Source organism: Lethenteron reissneri, chromosome 25 (genome assembly GCF_015708825.2).
Source record: "Lethenteron reissneri isolate LAM-NWPU_2019-01 chromosome 25, ASM1570882v1, whole genome shotgun sequence".
Lineage (NCBI taxonomy): Eukaryota > Metazoa > Chordata > Hyperoartia > Petromyzontiformes > Petromyzontidae > Lethenteron > Lethenteron reissneri.
Genome location: NC_083803.1, coordinates 16,679,472 through 16,700,303, shown reverse-complemented (window position 1 = coordinate 16,700,303; position 20,832 = coordinate 16,679,472). Strand labels below are relative to the sequence as shown.

At 54.2% G+C, this 20,832-nt stretch overlaps 1 protein-coding gene across 5 annotated transcripts in view; it reads right to left on the bottom strand.

Moving 5' to 3' along the window:
- Positions 1 to 20,832, bottom strand: part of EHBP1 (EH domain binding protein 1) — an 85,338-nt gene that overhangs the window by 28,740 nt on the left and 35,766 nt on the right. For 4 of the 5 annotated variants that reach the window (XM_061559536.1, XM_061559537.1, XM_061559540.1 and 1 more), the window contains 8 exons: positions 18,888 to 19,194; positions 14,669 to 14,847; positions 14,110 to 14,158; positions 12,646 to 13,569; positions 12,064 to 12,153; positions 11,262 to 11,420; positions 4,979 to 5,096; positions 3,068 to 3,157 (listed from right to left, as the gene is read on the bottom strand). In XM_061559536.1, coding sequence (XP_061415520.1) covers positions 3,068 to 3,157; positions 4,979 to 5,096; positions 11,262 to 11,420; positions 12,064 to 12,153; positions 12,646 to 13,569; positions 14,110 to 14,158; positions 14,669 to 14,847; positions 18,888 to 19,194 — 1,916 coding nt within the window. The remainder of the gene's footprint in view (positions 1 to 3,067; positions 3,158 to 4,978; positions 5,097 to 11,261; positions 11,421 to 12,063; positions 12,154 to 12,645; positions 13,570 to 14,109; positions 14,159 to 14,668; positions 14,848 to 18,887; positions 19,195 to 20,832) is intronic. The other variant, XM_061559538.1, reaches the window with a different exon arrangement.

The following is a 20,832-nucleotide window of genomic DNA, read 5'->3' as shown; positions in this document are numbered from 1 at the left end:
GACCGATAGAGTCATCCTGCCCTGCCAAGGCGCCTCACTTCTGGCTGACTGAACATTAGGCATTTTACAGCGAACGCCAAGGATCCAAGGCTACCTTTCCCACTCCAACAAGCCGGGAGAAAGGTACGGTGAAAACCAAGGCAAACACCTCCGAGTGTAAACAATTTGGCACTCTACGTCCCTAAAAACTGGCGAGCCGGTGTCGTGAGTGTGCGAAACAAGGTCGCCCTCACCGCCACCTTCCCCCACGCACCGCCCCCACGCGCGGTGCTCTACGCGGCACTCACGACGGCCGAACCGGCGTCGGCACCGAATTGAAAGACGAGAACGAGCGGGAGAGAGGAAAGCGAGGGCAGAATAGTAGACACGTGACGATCACTTCGACTCGTTGCATGCGTTCCGTAGCTCCAGCGGGCGCCCTGCTGGTTGTGAACAGAGTCGCCGGGCGCCTTTCGTCCCCCCCCCCCCCCATGCCCTCACCGCTGTTGCTCCTTTTCTTCCGTTATTTCTCCTGTTTGCCCTTATTGTTTGCCCAGCTGCTTATGATGCTTTGGTGTCCCTGTAGGCAATTTTAGATCCGAGGCTATTGAGTGCTCAACAAAAGGTAAGGACTTAACAGCTGTAAAATCGATTCTTACAATCATGATACGCCCATCGAATGATGCGTGCAAAAATGTACTATTTTCATTGACAATACTAAACGTGTGATTTGCGGGGGCGTGGAACGATTGCTTCGACTCATGACACGTGCATCAAATGCCGAGATTATGCGAGTGAAAATTGATTACAATTTATGGGAAGTATTTGCGAATTATATACAATTATGTATTATTAAGCCTACCCGGGAAAGTCTCACCGAGTCTCAGGCTCTATTTCAGGAGGTTCCTGTCATTTTCTAATACTGCCTGTGGAATCGAATGTTGACCTCGAATCATGACAACCCAACGAGTCGTGGAGGGGGTAAATCGGTCGCACATCGGTGGCATGGCTATCCAGCGAGCGTGCAGGAGGTGCAGCTGTCATGGGGGAGGCTCGTGAAGGACGCTGCTACAGGTCAGTTGGAGGCAGTCGCTCGACAACAACAACAGAGGGCAGAGGAGCGATGCCCACAGAGGAGCGACACTCACAGCTGGTGCATTGGCGAGTTATCTCAGTCGGTCAACCCATGGCACCTGGGTCTGACCCGTGACCTCCTGTCAGCAAGCCTTCGACATTACACGTGGCCTCAAAGTGTACCTGGCTTGGCACAGGCGCCGTGGTGAAGTCACCGTCTCTTAGTGGCGAATGGTGGGTATTGGTATTGGCTGTCATGAGGCTCACAGGCTGGGGGGGGCGTATTTGCCAGAGTACTGGGGGGTGGGGGGGGGGCACACGCCAGGAGCCCACGCCCAAGGAAATAAGTGGCACGGCTTTTCAACGCTCGCCGGCTGATCAGAGCAATTGGAGAGCACGAACCCAAGCGGCTCGGCTCGGATGGAGCCGCCCCGGGGGTGCCGCTCATTGGTGGGAGGAGGCGGCGGTCCCGCCGCCTGCTTGCGCCCCTCCGCAGCGCGGCTGTTCAATGTCAGAGCCTCCGGGGACAGCGGCGCGGAGCTGGGGAGGATTACGGACGTTGACCTTGCGCCTTCGTTTAACCTGCCTCTTTCACTCGCACTTTTGTTTACCTGCCTTCGTTCACCTGCCTCCCTCACCCGCACACGCAGGGCCGAGTGCGAAACCGTTACCGTGCTCGTGAAAGGCACGCATTTGGGCTTGGAACTAACAAATGACAAACGAACGAATTTGAATTCGGTGCCGAGGGTCAGCCATTCACAGTAGGCAATAGGCGGAGAGAGCACGGCCAACTCTAACGAACACGGTGCAAATGTGAAAAGAAGTTTTCAACAGAGTTCACTTGAACAAATTAAGTATGAGATCTCGAGCCATCGAATGCAAGAGCTCGAAAAGCTGGGGCCTGTGTTTTGGAAATCGCCAGGGTCAGCTCCTTGCCCGACAGTGCGTGACGAGGCTCGCACCATCAGGACAGCGCCGCAACCACGCCACGCCCCGAGTGCGAGCATTGCGGCTAAAGTGTAGTTGCCACGCAACCAATGGCGCGCTGTCTTTGAACACCACTTATCCCATTTATTCATCTTCCACTGCAGCCCGTTTAGAGGACAGGCATTTATTACGAGGACATTTATTGGTCAAATCATCTGTGCTTCTTCTAGACCAGGCCACTGTCCGACAAATTGGAGTGACACACTAAATAATGCTTTGGCTGTGTTGCTGATGCCTCAAGGCATCTTTCAACTCTATCAGATAACCAGATTCGTCCAAGGTTTACAATTTAAGTACTGTTTTTGTTGCCACTGCTGAGATTCCTCGCCAGTCATCCTCCGTGCGCACGGTCAGCGAGGGCGATCAGACCCTCAAGTCATGTGACCATTCGAAACCAGGCTCTTGGGAAGGGTTGCGTCTGAGAATTCAACGTGTTAGTGACTTCAGATTGAGACGAGGCCCAGGAGAAACTGCAGAGGGCTGGGAGCGAGACCCCAAAGTACGTGCCCAGTGTAAAATAGGCCGCGAGGAAACCGACTGTGGAAATTGTTCCGATTTGTGGGGGGGCAGGGGTTGAAAGACTGAGCGCATATCCATTCATGAGTATAATTGCAGCCCGAGGATGGAGGGGAGCGCCCGACATGTCGGATCGTGCTCCGCGTCGTCGTAAATTGCACGGCCCTCACGCGGAGCACCTCGCCGGCTGCCCAGGTGCCGCCATCGCCATCACCACTACATCCCAATTGGATAAATCCCGTAATGACAGCGGGCCCAGACGACGCCGAGCTCTCGCCCTCATGCCCACCGCCTCCCCCAAAAGCTGCAATTTAACCCCCGCCCCGCGACTGCCGCTTCAGACATTTTAGCAGGGAGCTCACGCCCTTTCGATGCCCTCCGGCCGCAGCGAGCTCGCCGGCGCGTGGCGGCGACACGAGTCGTGGAGAAACAGCGCATGCCAAACGACAGCAGAGTCACACCGCGGCATGCCAGCATTCTCTTGGGTTACGCATTCGTTTGGCAGTTTTACCGGAGGCGGCAAGGGCACCGGGAGGACTAGAGAGCAGCTCCATCATATAGGCCAGCGCCCGGGCGTCATCGCCGTCCAAGTCGCCCTCCTCTGCAAGGAACAGCACCGGGTTCCTCACGGCGGCCACGCCACTCTGCGACGCCGGCGATCGGCACCTTTGCCGCCAACGGAGGAGACTGGGTGCCGTCTAACGTCACCTCCGCGCCACGCTTCCGCCTCCTACCAACACCTTTGCCTCCTTTACATGCCGCGTGCGCGGACGCGAAGGCTGCTGGCGCCGCGCCGTCACAACGGCTTAATCCGGAGCTCGGAAACTTGGCACGCCGCTGAATGCGCGCGCCAAGTCGAGCTCAAAAATCGCGCGCGCGCACGCGCGCGGCAACGGGGGGCGTTCGCGGCGTTGCGCCGGCAGCCAAGCCAGGGGCCTCGGGATTTTAATAAAGCACCGCTCCGAGTGTTGTTACCACGGCACTGCAGGCCACGCTTAAGGCATCATCGCCATCCGCGGGCGAGCGGCCCACTGTCCGGCGCGATACGTTCCGCACCCCGGAACGTGCACGTTTAGACTTGCGCCGCGCGAGCGTCTCGCTGGGATTCCGTGCGCCTTGGAGGGGCGGGCGGGCGTCAGCAGCTGGCTATAAGCGAGCGACGATTTACACGAAGGGAATAAAATCAGAAACTCAAAAAAGTCAACCGAGGTAACTAGCCAGGGTTCGCCAACGAATCCAATTACAGCAAGGGCACATTTTATGAATCTCAGTGGAAAAACTACATTTCACAGCGTTCTTACAAAGTGAACAACAACATTGAGTGTCCACACGCTCCGTTAATTCCCTGCCGAGTGCACGCAGGCGCAAGGTATCACCATGTCGTGATACAAATGAATAAATATGCTTTGTAGGGCCTCGCCAAGTGCTCACAAAGCTATTTGAAATGACATTTTCTTAGGCAGACGCTAACAATTAAAATGTAGGTGCCAATGGCCACAGTGAATTTTCCACAATTCAGGGCAATAACTTCAGAGATTAACGTTCGCTTGATGCAGATTTCATCGCTCGTTATTATCGTTGTTTACAAACAAGGCCATTACCATTTTGGAGACGTGGATGACACATGTGGAGGGATTGCTGGCCGGTGGCTCCCAATGGCCAACTTGTTCACAGCCCTGAGCCAAAGGCTGCAATTCCACATTTCTAGTGCAGGAGCCAGTTAATCCATAAGACGACAAGTTTACTTTCAAGCATCTATAGAACTCAACTTATTAAATATTATGAAACTGATGGGTGACGAGCCGAGTTTACCGTTCACTTGGAACTCGAGCTACGTCGCTCCCACTCGTCACAGCTGGTTTATGAACCACATGAACAACAGTGCTCCTAATCTATCCAGATCTCAAAAGCCAAACAGGACTGAGCTTGGTTAACTACTTTGACGGGAGACTGCCGGGGAACAGTCGGTGTTGTAGTATGCTGGGGCAGCATGGCAGTGGAGGGTTTGTCTAAATACTCACATTTAAAACATTAGTAGAAAGAGCATTGTGATCATGATTGGGTTGGAGCAGTGGCAATGCGATAAACGCACTGCACTATGAACCTGGGAACACAAGTTTGATTACCGGCCACAGCTAACATCAGGGGCAAACAATATCCAAACCGGCCCTGGGTCCTTCCCCTTCAATCCGTACGACTAACCAGCATGAATTACGGTTTACAACCCTCCACGCTCCTGACACGTCATTGAAGGCCTTCAACCAGCAGTGGCTTAGCGAAGCTCTGTGAAGTCGCTCTGACCGTGCCGACTCTCTAACGACGCGTCTGCGATCCCTCCGTAAGTCCATGTGCACCAACGACCACATCCCTCGCCGCTCACCCGAGACCGGCGAACGGCGAGAGACGGAGTGCGCCGACTCACCCGAGACGGTCCTGGACCTCGTCATGGACGACGACGACGACGACTTGACCCCGATTCGCGCCTCCGCGATCAACTGACGGGCACGCTCGCGCAACTGCCGCTGCCGCTCCTCGTCCGTCTGGGGGGGTTTGGTGGGGGAGGCGACAAGAAGAGACCCCAACGGTGAGCTCTCGCCCCGCTCTCGCCGCTGTACAAAACCAGATGAGATTTTATCATGTTACAAAAGTGTTCATAGTCTTCATGTTCCCTGCAACTATATCAAACACAACGGTCAGTAATGTTATAACAATTTAATCAAAATATTTGTTTATGACCTAACGTTTTCGGAAAGAATATCGGTGGCCACATTTGTGGCTCAAATCGGACAGATTTTTGGTGATGTAACCAGCAGATGTTCCCCACTTAACAAATTAAACTGCAGGGTTTAAGCCCATGTGTACGCGCATTGCCCCACCGGCTCAAAATGTGGCATCTGTAGGTATGAAATGGCCACAAGTACACCATCACACCAAAGTGGACCCCTTATAAAAAAGAGACATCTGCTCTCAATTGGCTCTTTCCTGATCATAAACAAAGTTCATCTATCTACCAACAAATTGCCGACTTGACATCTGCACCATGCAAGTTCTCCCCCACCGCGCCCCGTGACTGCAGCTCGGAGACACTCGCGGGCTCGCTCGCTCCACGCGCTTCACATGGCGTCAAACAACTCGCGGACCAACATGGGCGGCTGAAGAAGTGAACTTCGGAAGCCAGAGTCGAACCTAGGAAGGCAGCAGAGACTTTAAAGTTGCCGAGTCTCTTAAAAACACAAATCCTTTTCCCCCAGCCTGTTTCCTAATCCACCGGTTCTGACAACAGAAGTTTAGGATCCTGTGGGAGGATGAGGGTTAGGGGTGCGGGTGAGCAGGCAAAGGGGGAGTTCAGTGGAAGAGACTGGGTGAGGATTTAAGGTGGGGTGGGGGGGGCGGGGTGTAGGAGGCGTCAAAGGAATCGCTGAAGCTCAGACTTCTTCAATGGGTGCAACGCTACATCACGGGACCCACAACCACCTCTTGTTCTTATATTCATTTTTTTATCGTTATATATTCTTCTCTCTTGCCTATTTTTTATAGCTGCCTTGTGTATGTGTGTGTGTGTTTCTAGTTCTAGGAATGCAAGCAGGGGGTCCCGAGGAGTCCGGCCATGGGAAGCAGGGCCACAAATAACAGCAGGCCCACCAGGGGTCAAAGGTGACTTATCCACCACAAAATAGAAGAGGCTTAGCAGTTGTCAGGACTTTCTTAAAAACACAGCCCCGGCTGCCTAATCCAGAGGCATTATGTGTCGCTTCGGAATTATTTAATGTCATAATATTCCAGGAAAATGCGACGGGCAGCCCCGCGCTGCACCTGTTAAGATTACCCTTGCCGAGGGGGCAAGGGGGGCCATGCCAGAAAGTGGAAGTGGAGAGATAACAAAGCGTGGAAAGGAATAAACTAAACGGAATCACGGCACGGAGACGATGACCGCCACGAGTGGCGAGCAGTGCAGTCGTGTACCCGACGACGATGACGTTCGACGTCCACCGCAGCAAAGCGAAGCGAAATTACGAGTAATTAAATTTGGATTCAAAAAGCGGCCGAATCCGTGGCCCATTATGCGAGGGTCAAGTATTGCTGGCGGAGCGACATTTCCCACAGAGGGAAGGAGTGCGCGGCGGGGGGGGGGGTTGGAGGGAGGGTTGGGGGTGGGTGGGTGGGGATGGGGGCACGAGGCCCTGGGCTGGGATTACCCATCTTCCTGGGAGACGGCTCACTAAGCCCCCCCTGCCATGTGAGATTGTCCAGCCCCCTGCACCAGTCGCTAAAAGATTCACCGCACACGCACACGCGACGCACATGCGGGGCGCGTACGTTCGCAGTCGCACACGCGGTCGCGTGTATATGCATGGTCGAATACGTACGTACACGCGTGCCTATGCGCGCCAAAGTCTGCGTGCGTGCAGGTGACTGCGAGGAGCCGGCCACTGTCATGCACCTGTTATAAAAATTGGCATTTTATCTCCCAAAAGACATCGGCAAAAAAGAGTTAATTTTTTCAAATATATTTTGCAACTACGCATGTAGATCTTAATATTACAAAAAATAACGAAAACGATAACCATTTTGAAAATACAAAATTTTTGCATGGCATGTGGAGGCCGTCATCCAGCAGTGGGTTGATAAAAGGGCCGGCCACACGTAGAGAGCGACATCGTGGGATTTACAAAGCTGGGCACCTTTGCACAGGAAGTGCTACTCCATCTGGGAAGAGCCGCCGGGTGGAACATCTGCAGGGGCTCTCAAGCGACGTGCCCTGCTTGTTTAGAAGAGGACACTAGGGGCTCTTCCAGCACAGCGAGGGGCACCCCTCCCCCTGCCCCCCAACCCCACCGGCCAACGCCCCCCCTCCCCCCGCCGACAATCGCTCCACGCACCCTGCAGGATAAACCGCCACGCAATAACGAGCGCCGAGTGATGGCCTCAATTTAAAATGGCTTTGCTGCTGCTACCGCTTGGTTGATCGGCGTGAACCGAAATAAGTAAAACCTTGGCAGCGAATACTTTCAAGTTCACATTATTTCAAAGTCATTTCAGTTGAGTCATCAAAGCGTTACGCGACCGTCTCATCTCGCGCCAGTGCTACACATTGTGCTTAGCGCACGACTTTCTCTCCCTTGCTTCACTGCGCCGCCTCAAAAACAACGCTCATTTAGAACGCTCGCCGTCCTCGCCGCTCTCCATCGCACCCCCACGGACCCTGTCCGCTCCCCCATCGCGCCAACACAACCCCACCCAGCACAGCCACTCGAATCAACATATGATTCACACAATGAGCTAATCCCCTTCTCTTTCGCGCCTCCCGCTCTCGCACGGCGGCGTGGTGGCCCGGCCTCGGATCCGGACCCGTGGGACCGCCATCGTGATCACAGGTTTCCTGCAAGCCCATTACGGTAGTCAAGGAGTTACATTTACAAAATGTCTCTATTCTTAGTTTTTGTTGTTTTCATGTTTCGATGGCGAGCCGGCTGGTGCTTTGGGCTGGATGGGAAATCATTGAAAATGAGAAATAAATTAAAAGAGGGGGTACAAGTGGAAACTCAAAGTGGAGGCTTGCGGTTGGTGGGTGGGGGTGGTGACGCGGTCACGCACGACGACACAAACCGAGTGCGACAGTCCGATTAGGTCCTTCCACCGGCGGCTCGCGCTTTCATCTTCTTCACCGCCGCGCGCCCTGCGATTGTTCGTGGGCCCCAACGTGCCGGCCAGGGGGAGTGGGGTGGTGGGGGGGGGGTAGCAAGACTGCGTCGTAGCTTTTCAAGTTTTTTTCTTTTGGCGCAGGGCTACGGCGGCCATTGAACAAAAAAAGTTTACGCCATCGGCTCTAACGACCTGACGAATGAGGAGCCAGAGGTTGAAACGAGAACAGAGAAATGGGGGGGAAGATATGACGTTCCGACGATCACGATTTGGTCTCGAGAAGCAAATCCTTCAGTGGGGGGGGGGGGGGGTTAACTGCTCTCATCGCCACTCGCTTCAGCATTCTCCGACACGGTCTCGAGGCGGCAGGCGTGCCTGTTATCGCTTCGGAAGTGTGAGTTGCGCGCCTACACATGTCCCATCGTCACCCGCGCCGCCGGATGTCTGCCGCTGTGGCAGAGCATCTTGAAATGTTTCTAAGTAAATCAACATCGTCTTGCACCGTGTAAAACTAAAAGCTGCACGCACACACACACACACACACGTGCTGCTGCTGCTTCTGCCACCAAGCGGCTTGATGTAGAGCGTTTCATTTCACAAGATGCCACGCCGAGGCTGAGCCTCAAAAACCCGACAAATAAAAAATAATAATAATAAAAGTTTCGCATTCCGAACCACACACACACGTACGAGTAAAACAACAACCATGCCAAGTTACACGTGCCAACAAATTATCCAAAACTCATAACATGATTAAATGTGCAAGGATTTTAATTGAATTCCAATTTTTGCAATTTTTCTGATTTTATTTTCTTATTTCACATTTTTGTTGTTGTTGTTGTTGTTGCTGCATGAGGCATCTCGGCCGTCCATCACGGAGCAGCACTTATCAACTCTGTGCATATGGACGTCACGGTCGGCCACCCCGACACGTCACAATCACAGCGCCCGCCCGCCCGCGCGCTCGCCCAATCAAGGCAATCGCAAAATGCTTTCAGGAACAGGTGGCGCGTGGCGAGGCGGCGCGAGACGATAATGAGCTCGATACGGCGAAATGGCCTCCCTGCTACAGGGGGGATGCACAAACTCAATATGTTGCACACTTCCCCACACACACACGTACACACTAGCGTGTGTACGTGTGTGTGTGTGTGTAAGCGGATGTATGCGCGTGTGGGGAGCAGTGGTGAAGCGATTAGCGCGCCGCGATACGATCCCGGCAGCCCGAGTTCGATTCCTCGCTCACGGGCAACACCAGTGACGATTATCTGAGCAGGTCCTCGGCCTCCCCTAGGTCCAGTCAGCCGAAAAGGAGCAAATGGTGAGATGTGTGAACATCGCCATGAGGGAGATAATGCCGGCCGGGCGTGGTGCTGGCCACCCACCGCCTCGTGAGCAGCGCCAGTCTGCATTAGGTGCTACTCACGAAAGCACTCGCCCCAAGCGTCTGTTATGGCTATACGGGGGATCTTTGTCTTTGTTTATGTGTGTATACATATGTGTGCATGTGCTAATGTAGGAGTGCGAACACTTGTACGTGCAAGAACATGTAGATATACACACACACACCTGTGTACTGTATAATTAAATACTTAACTACACACACACAGGTTAGTAGGGTCGTGCCACTGCTCCCGACACACACACACACACACGACCACACCGCGTGTGTAGTTGGCAAGAGGCCAGAGAGAAGATGAGTTGGGCCACAGGCTGGGCTCTGAGTGATGAGTATCTCTGGAAGTGGCAAAAGTTGGGCCTCCCTTGCCCTTACGACGTGCATGCCTGTACACCGAGCGCCTGTACACCGAGCGCCTGTACACCGAGCATCGATTATAAAATGAGAAAAGCAGATTCTGGAGCGAACGTGCTTATGCTAGTGTTTTTAGGAGTTTCAATGTCCAGGAACAAGAATAGTTCAGGTTAGAGGTCATAAGCACTTGGGTTTCCAGTCATAAGCACATGTCCGAAATCCATCAAGCCAAAAGCTACAGAGAATAAAGTGGCCATCGAGAGGCACTTTAGCCCACGCATGCGTAACAACACATTGTTTGGCAAACAATAGAGCCAAAGCAATTATAAAATTAAAAACCATCAATGCTCTCAAAATATCTCCGTACGACAGCCCGAGCGCACAAAGGCGTGCTGGAACACATGCGCGCGATAACGTGATGACCCCGCACGTGGGAATCAGTGGCCCACTGAAGACCGTGCAACGGGCTCTGTCGCACAGATGCCGTGAGAGCATCTCAACAGAAAGTGTGACACGCACGCGGTGTGCTCTTTGAAGGGCGCGAGGGAAGGTAAATGGCGCCACCAGCAGGGTAAAGTGAAATTGTTTTCCGCACGTGGCGCCCGAGTGGAATTCGAGTCGAGTCGGCACCCAACCCGAGGGCTTCTCGACAAAGTCTCGGTCCAACGCCACAACACGACTCAGGCCTCCAACCCTGACTGACGGTGCCTCCTGGCAATTTCTTCGACCACCGCGTGCTCAGTTTGTTTGAGAACGATGTCCGTGGAGGAGGCCGGGTGGCTCAGGGGTCAGAGCAATTGAGCCAGAACTGCTGAGATGCCGGATTCAAATGTTGGGTTTCAGCCACCAGTGGCTAAGCCAGGTTCTTAAGTTCGATTAGTTGATGGTATCAGCCCAGTCGCCAAAGCCCGGCGGGGATAATCATCATATTAAAATGTGATTTCTCACTTAAGTTGGCTACATTCCACCTCCGACAAGTTTATAAAATATCAGCTTTGCCACGCGACGGGCATTTCTCCAGCAACGCATGTGGGAAAGTGCTCCCCTGGAGTGCGGATTAAGGGGGGGAGGTCGGTCACTCTTACTTTTATTCAGAATCGTTACTTATCCTGGAGGAATCCGACAAGCTATGAAGGTCTTTTTCACAAAAGTTCCATATCGCCCACCACGGGCTCTTCTCAAGACACGCAGGGCGATGATGTGCTGCTCGGCGAGGCCTCCGAACGGACAATTTAGAGCGACTGCAAAAAAACTGGGGAAGGGGACGGCAACCCGCGAATGGCTGTGCACAAGGGAGCTGCGCTCTCACCTCGGAGGGCTGTCGCTTGGCGGGCTGGAGGGCCGAACCCGGCGTGGCGAGCGAGCCGCCCCCCTTGCCCCCTCCCATCTTGAGCGCCGCGTCACGCCGGGCCTGCTCCAGCAAGAGTCGCGCTCGCTCCTTCAGCTCCTCCTGGCGGCTCAGAGCACGCTGCCCAACACCACATACATCGTCGTCGTCACAATAACAAGTGCTACCACGTCCAATACCACCGCCCATCATCACGACCATCACCTACATGATCAAGTGCCACCAGTCACTGATAAAATGCTTATCGCCATCACCTCCACCATCGTCTTCATCATCATCACATTTGCCACTATAACAACGATAAGCAATCATCGCAATAATGAACGTCACCCACTACCATTAAGGATGAAAACTACTTTAAAAGGGAAACTTCATTGCGTGCACCTCAATACCCTTTAGAATGTTGGGGCAAATGCTAATAGCGAGGACTTATGAAGGCTGGCACGGTGCTTGAGAGAGTGGTGTGGCCAACACCACTCAGCCAACCTTCATCTCCCTAGTTATGATGTTTGAACACCGTGCCAGTGGTACCTAGGGAAGGCCCAGGACTGGTTCAGATGTCACTTGCCACTGATGCCAGCCATGGCTGGGCATTGAACTCGGGTCAGTGTGCTAACCATTACACCTCAACATCCGTGCACACACACAAGCACGCACACACAAGCACAGGCATACATACACACAAGCGGACACACACGTACTCACCCACGCACACACACACCGACGCACACACACACCGACGCCCACGCTCGACCAGCCGCACCTTGTCGGTGGCGACGCCGCTGGTGCCCACGTCGGCGAGCGTGGCGGACTTGGTGAGCGGCACCGACCTCTGCACGGGACTGCTCGGAGCCTGGGAGCACACGACATTACCGTCGTGGTAGCACACACACGTGGACACTCGCGTACAACAGACTGCTGGGGCTAGCGAGCACCTATGAATGCTGGCACGGCACACGAGGGAGTGGAGTGGCCATTACCACTCCCCCGTGCTGATGCTTTCTACACATCGACTAAGGAGAGGTGCAAGATTAGTACAGGTATCACTTGCTCTCCTGTTATTGGCCGTGACCGATGATCAAACCAAGGTCACCGGGTTCGCAGCACAGTGAACACTATAGCACCGCTCCCCATTTTCACACTTGGAAAGACAGAGACAAAAGTGCGTAAAAGGTAACACCTGATGACGGACGCTTGTGTTGCGCCCGAAACGTCGTGATTTATTGTATTTTATACCTACGTGACTTTACCGAAAGAACCAAAGAGTATAGGTATCACAAGGGCCTGGGTTAGGGAGCGCCTCATGCAAGCCGCTCGCAAACGGTGACCGGGAGAGCGGCTGCACCTTGTCGGCCTCCTTGTCGGAGCGCTGCGAGAGGCTGCGGTTGAGCTTCGTAGCCGGCGCGGTGCCGTCTCCATCCGAATCGCTGCGGTGCGCCAGGTCGGCGCGCTTCTTCTTCACCAGGTCAGCGTCGCGGCTGTGCGCGAAGGCGCTCGCCCGATGCGCGTGCCCCGAGGGCTTACGCGACAGTGCCGACGGGAGGCCCTGGGCCTCCGCCTCGGCCGAGGCTCTGTCCGCGGCCGGTCCCGGCGCCACCCCCGCGGGTCTCGTCTCCGGCTCGGACTCGCTGCCACTGCCGTGTCCGCCCAAGTCGCTGAAGTCGAAGCGCTCGACCGGGAGGAGCCGTTTCTTGTCCGTGCCGAGCGACGGCGGCGCTGCCGACGCAGCCGCCGAAGGCTCCCTGCGCGCGTCCGCCGTCGCCGCGCCCGGCTCCACCGTGGGTTTCTGCACGGGCACGGCAGCCGAGTCCCCGTCGCTCTTCCGACTTCTGTCGCCGAACCTCGGTCCGGTTTCTCCGACCTCGTCGCCAGGAAGCCTGCCGTTTTGCCGCGGCGAGCCGTCGCCGGGGTCGACGGGTTCGCCGCCGATCTCCGGCGCTCCGGCCGGCAGGGCCGAGGAGGCGGCGCCGGAGGCAGCGTCGGCAACGGTCCCGTCGACGGGGGCGCCCGCCGCGCCGCCCTTCATCTCGGCGTAGAAGCTGCGCTGGGAGATGGCGGCGGCGGCATCGCTCTCGAAGCTGCCCACGGTGTAGGTGCTGCGGCTCGACGTGTCGCCCACGTGGAGCAGGCTCAGCTCCTCGCCCGTGAAGTGGGCGCGGATCTGGTACAGGTACGTCATGACCGTCAGCTTGTCCGGGATGGCGAGCAGCACCATGTCGGACGGCTCAAGGAGACGCGAGATGCCCAGGCCCGCGAAGCCTTCGTAGGCCTGCCGGGGAGTTCGCACACGCGCACGGCAGGCACGCGCGGTCATTCACTTGTGGATTTGTTCACTCGTTCTTTCATGCGCTGCCTTTGAACGGCGTGGCAATAAAGACACGTGGGGTTAGGATGATGCTCGACAATCGCACGCACTCACAAGGGCTCTTGAAAGCCGATTCATCCCAATGAGTAATAATCCCGTCACTCACGCTTGACAGCACGCTCATTTACATATGTCACTATCTTGCAAAGCAGGGCATGCCAAAACAAAGCAGACTTTTACGGAGTAATATTATTCATTCTGCAATGAAACTGACAACTGTTGGAAAACGCCATAGAAATGTAGAATTTCCACCATTTCTACCTCTAGCTCAGTAGAGGTGAACACCCCCCGCATGCTTGTTTTGCTCAAAGACAGCACGTGAATGACAATGCAGTGTTTTAGTTATGTAAAGGCCATTAATTATACCATTTTATGCATACATGTTTAAAAAAATATTAATATTCACGTTTAATTATAAAACACACGCACAATTATCTCCGTTACCTTCTTGTTGTTCTCTTTGATGTCTTGTGGGTTGAGGCCCTTGTAGTCGCTGTACAAAAAGGACAAAGAAACAGCGTCATTTGGCATGGCTTCCATCGACCACAAAGCATCAGCAAAGACTGAACATAAGTGCAATAAAACCATTTTGGACCAGGCCCACGCAGGACAAATGAGAATGCCTCGGTTAAACGGTGCAATGCCAACGCATTTGTCATTTTTTTTTCACGGGTGCACAGCTGTTTCACACGGTGCCATTTGAAGTTGCAGAATACGGGGCAGCGATGATACCAAGCCCGGGTAGAAGGGACGACAGAGAGAGAGGGCAGTGCACAAAGGACAGCACACTGCCGTGAACGTGGGACGGGAGAAAGGGCAGGACACGGTCAGTGTGCAGGGCAGAAGATATTCGTGACGAGGATCTCGGAAGAGCAGGAAGAGAGCAGGGCATAGTGCAGGAGGGGCAGCAGTAACATGGGGGATGGATGGGAGACGTGGCAGGGAAGGGATACATTAGGTGACGCGAGTGTCAGAGAGGAAGCGCGCAAGGTTCAGCACTGACATGAGGTTGGGCCGGAAGTGATGCAGGATGGCACAGAAGGCCATGCCGTTGCGCCACGACGTGGTGAAGTTGGTGATCTTGACTCCGCGGTAGTCCCGCGTCACCTCCTTGCACCAGCTGAGCAGGGACTGGATGGAGTTCACCTTCTTGTCCAGCACGGGGCTCGGCGATGGGCTCAGCTGCACACACCGGGTGCGCGGGGGGGGCACGGGGACAAACCGCGGGACCTTGAGGCGTCATCATCATCATCCATGCACACTCACGTGGCCTCACTCCAGGCACTCTTTTCCTTGAAATCAATACTCTCCCCTGAGGCCCTCGGGTTAAATGATCTATTGTTATTAATGTACATTATGTTAATAAAACATTAACTACAAACCTCAACCATCAATCCAAAGCCAAACAGGCTGTTAGGACAAATGCAGAACATTCTAGGCTTGTGACACTAGTCACTATGCGCATATAACTCATCACGACAACAAAACAAATATGGTTTCATCGTAACCAGTATAAGTACATCGCGACAACAAAAAGTAAACATGCAAGTTCAACTGAACATTCCCTCTAACAAGGGGAATCGAGGGTGAACCTTAAACACCACACGGGGTGGGGGATTCCGTAACATCCACAGCCTCTCAGCTTCCCGAAGATCCTGATAGTTTGGGACAGCGAGCGTTAGAGATGCTACATCTACAGGAGCCGCAGCAGCATCCCTCCTGTTGCACGGCAAAATTCCTCGTGGTCACACGGAGACCATTTTCACCGGGTGTAAGGCAAGAGAAAAAAATCTCCATTTAAAAGAAATCCCCTCCTTTGAGATGGCAGAGGGGTTGTTGTGGTTTTTTTTTGCGGGCGGGCCAGAGGAGTCACATTCGTGGCCGACCCCACCGACACAGCAACAGCGGACGAGAGCGCCTTGCCAAGCGTGCTTGGGCCAGGGGCGGGGGAGAAAGTGCCCCGAGTGGCCGTGCATGCTAATGCAGCGCTCGCTGCTCTCCTCCCACTTCCAGTGGGGTGGGTTGACCAACGACGGACAACCTCGCCAAGTCCAGCGCGAGCGGAACGTGTCCCTTGGGAGGGCAACGCGTGGATTCGAGTCGCTTGTTTCCACGTCGCACAGTTGGATTAATTTACATCGGTGTGTACAGCGGTACACGCACTCACAACCACTTCCTGCTCCACTAGACAAATTCAATCTCATATTTCAAAGGCAAAATATTTGCTTTGAGTAAAGATGCCCCACTTGTCAGCCTGACTGGCCAAGCTTGCCTTTTCATATATTTACATAAAAGTTTCTCCCATCGTTATTTAGCTTTTTTCCGAAAGGTTGCCGCGACCCCCGCCGAAGAGGGTCACGGTAACCACGGTAACTAACCACGGTAACAGGGCGCTGCGCACCGTCGCCGGGCGTGCAATCGCCATCTCCAAGCACCGCCCTCGCGCCAACCGAGCACCAGGCCGGTGGTCCTGGCGCCATCGCCACGGCTCACGCGGTGGCACAGGCGGCTCGCGAGGAGCCTGCGCCGCCACAAACAGACCACCTGCGCGCCGCCACGACCACCGACAACCTCGCCGGCAATCGTAGGAGCGCCGCCCGCGGCACCGACGGTCTCCGAGCATCAACTCCACCCACGCGAGTATGACGTCAACAGACACGTCACCACCGACGTCATTTGGAGACCTAAAGCTGCGGCAATGTGGAATTTCCACGGCGTAGCCAACGGAGACGAGCAACGCCTCGTGGCCATTGAGCAAGGAGCCACTCTGGACTTGTGCACGAGTGGTTTGAGGCATTGTTTGATGGTGCGGGGACAAGAATAATAAAATCACAAACGGTTCTTTGGAAATAGCTGGCGCACAGGAAGTGCCACGGAGGCCTCAAGCAAACGTCTGGCACGGCGGCGTACGCGGCGATGCATTAACTAAACCAACTCCCGCGGGGGTATTTATTTTTGTTTGCCAGGTCTTCAAAAGAGCACGAAACCGACCGTGCCAAACAGATGAACCAAAATTAAAGTCGCATAATAAGCGTTTAGACAGCGATATTTGCTTAGGAGCCATAGAAGCCACTCAGATTCATGGGAAGTTGAGCGTAGGTGTCCCTATCAAAACAACTCGGGACAACGGCCGCGGCAGTGACTGACAGCCGCCGCACACTGCGCTATTGACGCGTCGGGATCCAGGAACCGACGGCTCCGGTCCCCGGACAAAAGCGGGCGTAGTCTGGGGCAGGGCCAGGTAATGTGGGGCGGCTGGCAAACTCACACAGCGACGCGGAGCCCATGCCCCAAAAGGAATGCGGCTTTACAAGAGACGGGGGGGAGAGCGCGGGCCTAGGGGTCGACACGAAGCGTGGGGGGGCGGGCACACGAACCTCCATGGACCTGGGGCAGGGGGGGGCCCACAGACACGGGGAGCCGAGTCCCACGCACCTCACTTCCATCGCGTGTGGCGGGGCGCTGCCCTGTGTTTGAGACTCACGCACCGCCCGTGCCACAGCCCGCACTCGGATACGAGTTTCAAGTGCCTCTGTTGTCTCAGGTTCCATCGGCTCGGGCCGACACTGTGGTAGTCATCATTTCCTGCACATGAGGAGGACGCGATAGCGCGTGGTCAAGTTGAAGGCGACGTGCAAAACACGTCTCCATCTTTGTGGCACTGCCGGGAGCCTCCACACAATAAGAGGAGTCAGGGGAACACGAAAGAGAAGGTGGGGGGGGGGGGGACATAGGAGGCACTGGTGGTGCCAGACAGGGGGAACGGGAGTGAGCACCTCCTGCAAGTTTCGCCATGGTCCGATGTTCGACGGGAGCATCGATGTCAGGGCTATCCATGCTCCGACCACAGCTGATTGCCCGTGTAGTTTTTTTGCGTAAAGAGATCGGTGAACTCGAACTGAGTAACTCGAGCTACATCTGGGAACGGAAAGTTTTCTTTCATTTCCGTCCTCGACCGCCAACCCGCAGCCTCCGCAAGACACGACATTTCGAAAGGATTAGAAATCGGAACAAACCAGTGAAACTATACAGGGCGGGTTTTTGGCCAGAACCACTGCAGATTTCACAAAATACAAAACTCCACGCGCGCACGTATCAGTACCGATTTTGAAAACGGAACATTCCGTAACTTTGAAACGTGTTTAAAAAAAAATCCTTTTACAAACAAACCCGTAAAGTGGTTCTATGAGTGAGCGTGGGCTGTCCCTGCTGCTGTGACTTTAGTTTGAAGATTCTAAAGTGCCCCCCCACCCGTACACCCCCCACCCTCCCCCCGACCATCCCCAACATCCGTCGTACAGAGCGATTACACGTTGCGTCGGTTATTATTTGAGACCCACTTTGCGCAACGAGGGACACTGCCTCCCCTACATCGCGGTGGGCTCTCTGGCAGGTTCAGAAGATTACGATAATCATGCCGAACCCCACTTTTAACTACAAAGACCCAATTATAGTAACTTACTCCGAGTCGCAATCGACTAATGCGTTTTTTCACGTGTGTCTAATTTAACCTGCAACGATTCAATGGCTCCGACGACCTTTAATCAGGAGGGTCCAGAACTGGGAACTTACACAAGGGATGAAAAAAAAACATGGAGAGCCTGGGAGAAAATCCAAGAATGAGGGGAGATGAAAAAAAAATCTACACAGGTCAGCAAACACATTAACATCATGTGCCGAGTATTAAAATCTAATAATATTGTCCGCATACAACACCAATTGTATGCGTAAAATACAAGTAGGCTAGCGGAACAAACAACTGTCCAAAAGAGGCAAAAGAAAACAGAAACGATACAAACGAGACAGTAGAAAAACGAGACAATAATAATAATAAATTATTGACGAGAATCGCGTCCCCGCATTGTGACACGCGGCTGAATCGCCGGAGAGGGGGGGGGAGATCGGACGCATGCCTAACGGGTACACCTCAACTCCCCGTAAGATCAGTGCCAACCGTGGCAGATGCCGATAACGGATGCACAAATGGAAAAACAAAAACTCTCCAGCAGCGCGCGACCGTGGTCATCCGACACAGACCGTACAACGTATCACGACGCGATGGCCGATACGAAGGAGACATCGCGGCGATACGCTCCGCTGATCCTGGTGCGGCTATCCGGCTTGACCACCTGAATGTGAGACTGTAGTTGTTGCTCGGCATCCACGTGGGCCGCACAAAAAACGAACCAAGAAGTGCCAATGCAGCGGGCAGTTCCTCTTACCTTGGGCGAGGGCGACACCTGCTCGGCGATCGACAGGGCCTGAGGCGAAGGCTTCGCCTTTGGGGTTTCGACGCCACCGCCGCTACCAGCCAGCGCGGGGGGGAGGGGCGCGGGGGCTTTCCTCTTTTCGTGCTTGGCGGGAGTGGTGGCGGTCACCACGGATACGGGCTCGGAGGCGGGCGTGGACGAGGAGGAGGCGGCGGGGGACGCGGACGAGGAGGGTGGAAGGGGTGCGGGCGCCTTGCCGCGCGATGCCACCGCGCTCTTGGGAGGGTCCGGCGCTGGCGGCTCGTAGAACGGGTTCGATCTGCCACACAACAACAGTGGAATCCTTAACCCCGACGACAACACTACAGGTGTATTCATAACCATTGTGTATTCATAACCACGATAACACTGCAGGTCTAAACATAACCATTGTGGAGGTGCCCAAGGCAAACGTGAAAACCCACAAAAGCCGATTGCCCATACGTGTGTTTTCATTTGAAAAAAAGTACTTCATCGAGTTGCTTTGTGCAGAGATGCAAAACGTTTACATGACGTTCAACGAACTGTGTACGCTCCCCCTCTCTCCTGGTTTTGTTCTTTTAACAAACGATGGACACAGATGGATACGTTCTACCATTAAATGCATCCTACTCGGGGTCATTAAGGGTACAGGAAATAAGATATTGGAGATATAGGGCAGGAGCGGTAGCGCAGTGGTTAGCGCACTGTGCGATGAACCCGGTGACCTTGAGTTTGATTACGGTCCACAGCGAACACACGTGGCGAGTGATATTTGACCCAGTCATGGGCCCTCTCTCCATCAATCTGCACTGATCAGTGTGGTGAAGTACGATCAAACAACCCCTATGAACGACACAGTACCCGGAAGCCTTCATCCAGCAATGGACTGATAAAGGGATGTACATGACTGCTATTATATAACTATAACATACAGGAATAAAAATAAGCTACACATGACAATTTCCATCCAATAACAGGACACCAACTCCAGTGGGCTGTTAGAGAAAAATCATTTGCAACTGCGATTTGAAATGATGAGGAATTACTCCGGCTTCTTAAATGGAAAACCAAACAATTGCATCTCGCTATTGGTTCCATGCTAATTTTCACAAATTATCACACACTACACCAGCAGGTGCGATCAGTCGCACAAACGGGCTGTATACAATACCTCCGGCAGAACCCCGATTAAAAAACTTCAAATCAACCAAACGAGAGCTGCAAACGTTGTCATCCCACCGGTTAGCACAATCTGAGTTAACACAATTGGGTTAGCGCAACCAGCACATGGGTTAACACAGCCAGGTTAGCACAACCGTGCAAGCACAATCGACAGGTTGGTTAGCACAATCCACACGCCAGTTCGTACAACCCACACTCGGATACGACCAGAGGCCCCAGGACGGCTCCCACCGTGCTCGGCCGGCCTTCAGTGCGGCTCTCCCTGCCGGGCAGGCGAGTGGGTCAAGCTGCGGCATTCGTCACGGATGCGGAACCTCGACCCGCTCACGGGGAACAATGCAAGAGCACGGGCGGGGGTGGCAGATGCGAAGGGGCGCACGGCCACGATCAACGCCGCTGAGATTTTGAGGTGGGACCAACAAATTTACAAGCGGTGATCGTCTGGTGGCTCCGTACCGAGGCCGCGAGTACCGCATGGTCCGACACGATTTTGTAACCCTGCAATGACGAGCACCGAGACTTTTAAAATTAAGCTCTCAACAGTGTCATTACAGTGCTCCGGTGACATCACTACGACATGTTTTAACGCAGCATTGTTGACGTCACACGATGACCGTGCTGCCATTACCGAGCTGCAAAGATTAACGAAGCTTCAAACTTCTGGTCAGACGTGCGGGAAAGCACAGCCGCGTTGCATAAAGCCACGTTTGTCTTTTATCGCTGCAATTCCTCTTAACAGCCACTCGTGCTGGTA